Source organism: Nelumbo nucifera, chromosome 2 (assembly GCF_055504915.1).
Source record: "Nelumbo nucifera cultivar China Antique chromosome 2, China Antique-T2T, whole genome shotgun sequence".
Classification (NCBI taxonomy): Eukaryota; Viridiplantae; Streptophyta; class Magnoliopsida; order Proteales; family Nelumbonaceae; genus Nelumbo; species Nelumbo nucifera.
In genome coordinates, this window is record NC_142650.1 from 48,103,870 (window position 1) to 48,113,077 (window position 9,208).

At 38.4% G+C, this 9,208-nt stretch overlaps 1 protein-coding gene across 1 annotated transcript; it reads right to left on the minus strand.

Annotated features, from left to right (window-relative positions):
• Window positions 1-367: 367 nt before the first annotated feature.
• LOC104602680 (senescence associated gene 20-like) lies at window positions 368-1,337 on the minus strand. Its single transcript, XM_010266461.2, has one exon. The coding sequence runs from the start codon at window positions 1,061-1,063 to the stop codon at window positions 743-745; it is 321 nt and encodes a 106-aa protein (XP_010264763.2). The 5' UTR covers window positions 1,064-1,337; the 3' UTR covers window positions 368-742.
• Between the last annotated feature and the right edge of the window lie 7,871 nt (window positions 1,338-9,208).

Sequence of the window (9,208 nt, forward strand, 5' to 3'; positions counted from 1 at the left end):
TTCCCCCAAAGCCCGTCGCCAAATTTCCCCACCCCGAATTTGGACTTTGGTCCATCTCGAATCTCGATCTCGCCAAGTTTTTGTTTTGTTTTGTTTTACCGAGAGGATCTGGAATTGGAATCTAATATTTGGTGATTCCAATCTAATGGTTTTTAGGAAATCTACAGCGTCGCTTCAAGCTCTCTCTCTCCTACCACAGTCACCGGGGTCCCGGCGTTGTGGATTAAAATCTGGAGACTACCATATAGCGAGTTGTGCAGATTCTTTCTAATTTCTAATAGCTATTATCTAATCTTGATCATCAAATCAACAAAAGTTTGGATACCCTCCTGTGAAGATAAGGCACAATTACAAATCACAACACTCGTAAGACAAATCCAACAACAAGCTTTTATTATACGAAGATGCAAAGACGATATTACAGACTCAGATTCAGACACGGACCCATGGCCATGACCATGAGAAGAGAACCAATGTCTTCTCCTCATCGCTTCACACATCAGGACCCTTACTTATAAACCCCCAACCCCAACTAACAAATAGAAACACAAGAAACAAGACACAGACACACAGCAAACTAACGAGGTCACACGGAAACACCTCTAGTCTCTTACATATTTACGATGCAACCGGTTCTACGGTACTCTCAAGTCTCAACCCATCCGATCCAACAGAGAGGGCTGCACCACCGTCTTTATTTTCTTATATAAATTAAGTTACGTTGGAACTTGGTTGATTAAAATCAAATAGCCAGCACAAGGCCGGGAACAGACTTGCCCGTAGCCTTGGTAAACTGGCTCTGCCACATGCAGGGAAAGCGAATCGACGAGGACGATGGGGATAGTTTGGTCGAGTTTCCAAAACGGGTGACCGTGAGGGACGTATCGAAGTACTCCCTGACTTGGGTAATTATCCCATCAGCGACCGTCCAAGCGTGAACCCAGGAGACAAAACGGTTCTGATCGCAACCCTCGACGAGGACTGTTGACCCAAAAGCCGCGAAGGAGAGGGGCACAAATACGAAGGATTCGTCCGATGACACACCGGTCAGTAATCGCATCATATACTGGTGAGAAGGGGGCCCATGGAACCACCACTCGATGTCCGATGCCAGAAGCCTCTGGACCGTCTCAACGTCTCGACCACTTAAGGCGTCATACAGGGCGCGGACCACCCTTATACTGGATTCTTCCTCCAGACTTGCCTGTGATGAGTTAGCCAGTTCTGGCAGTTACAAAGCAAGAACCACCAAACAAAGATTTTGTAGATAGAGAGAGAGAGAGAGAGAGAGACTAGGGAAGCAGATCAGATTACGACGAACTGAACAAGTATGCAGGGACGAGGGACGGGGGTTTCTTATATAAAGCGCGACTGGGCGAGAGGGATAAGAAGATGGGGCCTCACTTGGGACCACTTTGTTCGAGGACCGTGGACCCAAGCCACTTTTTTTTTACCCCACATTGTTGCGTTAGTGGGCCTAGTTATCAAACATGAAATATGTGACCACTTACGAAAGTGACAGCGTGCGTAGAATTGGTCTTATTTTTTGGCCATTTGGATTTAACCCATTTCGCATTTTTGTTAAGGTATGCGTGCAAATTGCCCCATCCATTTCTGAACCCATGTATAAAACCTATTAAACCCGTTCAGATCGTTTCAACGTTAAACCCCGCCCCAACATTTTCTACTAAAAAAATTAATTAATGTTTATAATGTGACTTGAATCCAAATCAATTAATGATAATACTAAATCTCTTTATACTATTTTAAGTCACTAACCCATTTCACTTTTGTGTTATTTAATGAAATAAAATAAGTTTTATTCATTTTTGTATTCATTAAAACAATCAATATATATATATTAAAAGAAATAATATTTAAAATTAACATTTTATAACTAAATGAAATAAATAATTTATCAAATTCAAATTTACATGGAATGATGATTTTAATTTCAAGAAATTTATACAAATAAAATATTAATAATAGAATAATTATCTTAATACTTAATATTTATAAATTTGCACATGAAATATAATATAATAGGTTCATATTTATGCATCCTGAGTATTGGGTATTGGGTATCGGATACCCTAAAGTTAAGACTCAAACCTATAGAGTTTTAATCTAAAATCTCAAATCCATTCCAAACCCTATAGGGTTTTAATAAACATATCTTATTAGGGTTGGGATGTGTCGAATGCCCAAAAATTCCCACAAAATTGCCATTCCTGGACAAACCATTAATCAATTTGTTTCTTGTACATGTTTTTCAAATGAAATTTAAATACTTTTTCCTTCGCCTCACACACTTTAAGGCTATGTTTGGTCTGAAGGAAATGATAGAGAAAAGAAGTTGAAAAAAAAAAATCATACAAGATTTGTAAAAGTTTCTTTAAATTTCCTTTTCCTTTTCTACTTTTTCCTTCAAACCAAACACAGTATAAGTAAAAACACAAACGGACATCTTCCTTTTGCGCGAACGGTGCGCGTATGCACCACCACACCTCTTCTTTTAACTGATGGATACTTATTGGGAACAATACATTTCAGTTTAGTAACATAATTGTCTTTAGATATTAACGATAATGGTTAGTAGCCTAAGTACTTTCTGTTTGTCTAAAGCTATACCTCCACAGTCCACAGTCTACATAAAGAAATCGTAACGTTTACGGAAGACTGAAATCGACTGGTAAAGAAAATATTTCCACCATTCCGGAAAAAAACCGTTGGTGTGTTCCCATGCCTAATGGGTAATGGGTAATGGGTAATGGTAAAAGTTTGGTTCTGATCTGGACCTCTGGTCACACTGGACCCGTATACGGCTCTACAGCCGCTCTTTTTTTTCTCTTTTTTTTTTTTTCGTTTTTTCTGAAGGCTAGCTACAGCCGCTCAAGTTGGTCCATAATAAGTACTATGGATCTATTTATCTATTATTTAATTGTATGGTATAATTTCTTTTTTTTTTTAAATCATGATGATTATGTCTCTCTCTATATAATATACTTGGTAAAAATGAAATAGTCAGTTCAACCCAATCCAAAAACTTGGGGTTGAAAGCTCCAACAGTTGAGATTGAGATAGGGGTGATCTCAACCCGACCTAACCTGACCGCGCTTGCATCCCTATTACTGTTATTGCAATTTGAATTTAGATGGATGGGGTAATCATATGAATTTGATTGAATACCAATTGATTTGTTATTAATTAGTAATTATACCTTTTCGGTATCGTAGTTGGATTTTGAATGGTGGAATGAAGGTTTTAGGAAGAGAAACCGGAAGTAAGATGCCTGCATTCAATAATAGTTGTACGGAGTCTTCACCTTATCCGGAACAGAGAAGATCCGTTAAGGGTCCATTTGGTTTGCATTTAGAATTGGAATCAGAATCGGAATTAAAATCCTTGAAATTGGAATAGTCCATTTCCATAATCTGTTTGGTTTAAATAGGAATGGAAATGGGAATTAAAATCTGCAGGAATGAAATTTCATTCTTAAGGGAGGGGTAGGTAATAGCCAATCCCTCAAATGGGGGAATACCTTTTAGCAAAAATGGGAATGGGATTCCGATTCCGCCCAACCCAACAGTTGGAATCGGAATAGCCCATTAACTCTGATTCCAATTCTAGACCACTATTCACATGAAAACGGGGCCTTAAGTTCTTATTGGCATCACTTTTAACCTAGACTGAGTCCAAAGCCAGGTTGAGTGAGAGAGAGAGAGCGAATGCATTACACCTACCCTTCTCTTCTCCATCATATCCACTAGCTAATTTAATCAAGTACAATTTAGGATGGTATTCGGGCCTTAAAGAAAAATTAGGGGGTATTCGACAAGATGTATGGTTTTGTTTTCGAAAATTTAGTGGGTAATCTCATATATCCCCATAGCTATCGTTGCTAGACCAGAAAAACCAGGAAACATTTAGGTGACCGGTTCCATTTATCCCCAAAATCGGATTTGTGTAAAAAAAAAAAAAAACTGTTGATTTAGTCAACAAACTATTGATCCAGGCGGTCGAACCGTTCAACGGTTTTGACCATCTTTTATTTTTTAAAATTTTTTATTATTTTTTTTGTCAGAACGGACCAACCATTCGACCCAGGAACCGGAACCTTGACTGGTTCGGTCTCTAGGTCGATTTAAAAAACCTTGTTTCCTAATTCATCCAAGGTCACACAAGCCCATATGGATGGTGAGCTATGAAAGAAATGGACAGAATCTCATCGAATAGAAGAAAAGCCATTTATCCATAGATCAACGAGAAAAGTACCCAAAGCAGGCCACAACTCAGGAGCCTTCGAATCACCCTCTTTTATATTGGCTTAAACACGACCAACCTTTTACATGAACATTCTTGCTCAATATCTACCAACTTTGAATTTAATCTTTTTTAGAAAGCATTCTTAAAACAGGAAGCTGAAAAATTGTTGTGAAAACAAAAGGAAGAAAAACAGAACAACCTTTAATCCTACAAACCATTAACGAACGAAGTGATAAGCATCCATATATCTCTTAGAATTAGAAGTTCAATTGCTGAACCCTACTAGCCAAAGATACCATATAAGGAATGCTCTGATTTTTACCAATCAAAACTGGTCTCCTTCTTACATTTTACAACGAGCATACCATTTTGCAGACCAATGTCTATCAGCAAGATCTATATCTAATGCCCCACCAATCTCCACTTCTCAACCTATTGTTCCTCCATCTATGCAGCATTGGACCAAACTTCCTCATGGATTTTTAAAGATAAATTTTGATGGTGCTACATTGGCGCAGTACGGAAACAAAACACGTTGAGAAAAGTTTCAAAGAAAAGAGTAGAAATCGAACTAATAGGAAGAAGAATTCTTCACTGAATAATTAAGGGAAAATTCAATATCAAAATCTGTCTTAGGTTTTCCCTAACTACTCTTTATATAGGCATACACCCTTATGGCTCCTACAAGAAAGTTTCATAATCTATAAAAACACTCCATAATAGAAGTCATATGCTGAAATTAGCTTGGTAAATTTGAACTAAGATAGAAATTCCATGCTGGCACTATCTTGGTAAATTTGAACTAAGATGGAAATTCCGTGCTAGCGCTATCTTGGTAAATTCAAACTAAGATAGAAATTCCGTGCTAACGCTAACTTGGTAAATTCGAACTAGAATAGAAGTTTTGTGTTGGAGCTAACTTGGTAATTGATTAATCGGTTGGATTAGTGACGTCATTAGAGCTTCTTATGTGTCTTTGGGTGGTCCCAACTTACATAGAACTTATTGACATTCTCATGTACTACATCATCCTCTTCCTATATATACTAAGATGGGTCTTTGAAAACCAACTTTGTAAATGTTTACTCAGTTGGTATGAATCATGTACTGCATCATCTTCATCGGGTTAGAGAGAATACGTCCTCGAATTCATGCTACCATGTGAGAGTCCTCCAACATTGTGTATTGTGCATTGTTTGTGCTTCTCTGTTTCCAACTTTCTAAGAGACAACTGGTGGTGTAACCCTACAATACAAATTGGAATGTCTTCATTACATCTCTTAACTTTTGAAACATACTTGTTGATCTTCAAATAATTTAGTTCTCCCTTTATTGACAATTCTAAACTTTGCAAAAATGATTGCCAATATGGATCCTCATAGACTTGTATGAAGACAATGCTATCAAAGCCTCTAGAATGATAAATATTGTCTCCATCTTCTTGAAAATCATGATGAAGGATAACATATTTTTCTTGAGCAACAGGTTCTTCATCATAGATTGGAGGTTTGTTCCAATCAACATGTTGTTCTTCAATAGATGTTGTTAAGGAGAATGGCCACATAAGCTTTTCCTAAAAATTCTCAACAATATTAAAGCAATCAACAAAGTCATAAGATTTGATTTTACCCTCTGACCCTGAAACTGATAACTCCTCTGTGGAACTCCAGATCATGAATTCATTTGAGGATATGCCTCCATCAAACTTCGGGAATTCAAACTTGAGATCTGCTTCCCATCGCTTCTGTTTACCAATTGCAACTACAGCCAGTTTGGTTTCTTGCCAAGTGGAGAAATCTCCATGAAACTTTGGGATCTCAATATTGAAACCCATTTCCCACTGTTTTTTGTCAGTCGTTGTCCCATCTTAGTGATTTCAACTCTTGAGCAAGTGCATCGACTTGTCTTCTCAGCTCCGCTATCTCTCCTTATTTTGTTGTTGGGTTTCTGCTCCATGATGTGAGCTACTTGTTTCTTCTTAGGAGTCATAATTCGAAGAAGGAACAAACATGAGCTCTGATACCAATTGGTGCAGTACGAAAATGAAACACGTTGAGAAAAGCTTCAAAGAAAAGAGAAGAAATCGAACTACCAGGAAGAAGAATTCTTCACTGAATAATTAAGAGAAATTTCAATATCAAAAACTATCTTAGCCTTCCTCTAGCTACTCTTTATATAGGCATACACCCTTATGGCTCATATTCCTAATCAGAAAACACTCCATAATAGAATCCTACTAAAACTCCTCAAAAAGAAAGTCTTAATTGAGTAATCCTAATCTAAGAAAACACTCCATAATAGAATCCTACTAAAACCCTTCAAAAGGAAAGCCCTAATTGAATATAAATTTGAAATCTTGCTATAATACTAACTTGGTAATAATGAACTAAGATAGAAACTTTGTGATAGCGCCAACTTGGTAAAAACAAACTATGATAGAAATTTTGTGATGATGCTATATTAGTAAATATTTACTAAGTTGGGTTGGTGGCGTCATCCCTGCTTCTTATGTGTCTTGGAATGGTCCCAACTTGCATAGAACTTATTAGCTTCATTCTGTGGTGCACCATCCTCTCCCTATATATACTAAGATGGGTCTTCAAAAGCAACTTTGTAAATGTTTATTTAGTTGGTCTGAATCCCGTACTGCATCATACCTTCCTTACTAGAACTGGAGCTAGTTGTATCATCCATGATGACCAAGGTGATCTTACCTATGCTTGTGCAATCCCTCTTCCACTCAACTCAGCTTTAGTTACTGAAACAATGACTCTTCTTCAGTCACTTCATTTTACCCAGTCTCTGGGAATTTCAGCTGCTATTATAGAAAGTGATGCTCAAACTCTTATTAAACTCTTGTTGGAGAATACTTCGCAACCTCCATGCAGCCTACACATGCTCATTCACAGCTGATAGCTGCAAGTAGGAGTGGCAGTTTTTCAACCCAATCCACAAACCCGCCCAACCCAACCATTAATTGACGGGTTGGGTGACCATGCAAGTAGGAGCATTGCAAAATCATGTAAGTTAAAGAAATAATGCACTATAGAATAAACTCAAGATGAATGGGTGACCATGGAAGGCCAACAACTTATGTATTTATAGAGTTAGCAAACATGATTACAGTATGACTCTTTGAGAGTTCTAGATAGAGTACAACAAGAAGATAATGAGATAAGAATATTAGAGTTAGGATTAGGAGATGAGAGAAACAAATCAGATTCAAACTCATAGAAAAGAAAGTTCAATCAGATGCAAACTCCCTAATACGCCCTCTCAAGTGAAATGTCTAGGAAGGACATGAATCTTGGACCAAAAAGAAGTAAATTGAGCTCCACTAAGTGCTTTAGTGAGCAAATCCACCACTTGATCAACCAAGGAAATAAACTGAATAGAAAGAGATCACTTGAGAACAAGATTTTGCAAAAAGTGAAAATCAACTTCAATATGTTTAATACGAGCATGGAATACTAGGTTCGTAGCAAGATACGTGGCGTCAATGTTGTCATACCAAATCACAGGAGTATGTGCAAGAGGTTATTTTAGATCATGTAACAAGGAACATACCCAAAGAAGCTTGGTAGCAGCATTTGCACAAGCTCGGAATCCAGACTCTACTAGACTGGGCAATGGTGGTTTGCTTCTTAGAACTCCAAGCAACTAAATTCCGACCCAAATAAATGAGATAACCTCCAGTAGAACATCGGTCATCAGGGCAGCTAGCCCAATCAGCACCGAAGAAAGCTTGAAGAGTAAGCAAAGCCGATGTGGAGTAAAAATGCAAACCATGATAAACAATATGTTTAAGATACCAAAGTTTCCGCTTAACAGCAGTCCAGTGTTCTATTGTTGGAGAATGGAGAAACTGACACACTTTGTTCATAGAGAAGAAAATATCGGGCCTCGTAATGGTAACATATTAAAGAGCACCAACAATGCTCCAATACTCAGAAGGATCAGAAAGAGGATCACCACTAAACTTAGAAAGCTTAGTAGTAACAGCCATAGGAGAAGTGAGAGGTTTAGCTTCAGCCAAGTTGGTGCGGTGCAACACCACAGCCATGGGGTTGTGGTGCAATCTCCATGCCAAGAAAGTACTGAGCTGGACCAAGATCATTTAAAGAGAAGGTACGGCCAAATGTGGCAACAAAATCCTCAAGAGCAGAAGATGAGGAGCCAGTGAGAAGGATGCCATTGACATGGACCAACATGTATAGAACGACTAAACTCTTGTGGTAAATAAACAAGGAGGGGTTGGCTGCTAACATGCAGAAACCAAGCTGAGGAAGACGAGTGTTGAGGCGAGAGTACCACATACGTGGGGCCTTCTGAAGACCATAAAGAGCTTGGTTGAGTTTGCAAACATAAGAGGGAGAAGTCGGACCCACGAAACCCTTAGGTTGACAAACATAGATCTCCTCTGGTACATAGTTGTTTAGGAAGGCATTATCAAAGTCCAAATGCCGAAGGGGCCAACCAAGAGCAATGGCAAGAGCAAGAATGGTGTGAATGGTGACCGATTTAACCACTGGACTAAAAGTGTTAGTGAAATCAACATCCGGAACTTGGTTGAACCCTTGTGCAATGAGACGAGCTTTGTAGCAATCAACAGAACCATCAGCCTGTCGTTTTACTTTGTAAACCCATTTGATGCCGATGACATTCATGTGTGATTGGTATGGGACGAGCGTCCAAGTGTTGTTATCTACAAGGGCATTGAATTCATGAAACAACTTCATGCCAAGAAGGATCCTTATATTCCTTAGAGAAGTAGGAAGGTTTAGTAGCAGTATTTGGAAGTGTGACTAAGATTGCTCTCAAAATAGGGTATTGAAACACATTATTGGACCGTTATAGAAGTGAGCTGGTCTGAGATTGAGAAATCATATTGTGTTGATGGGGAACTGGTGCCAGAATAGGTGTCGTGGCATCAAGTAAGTCT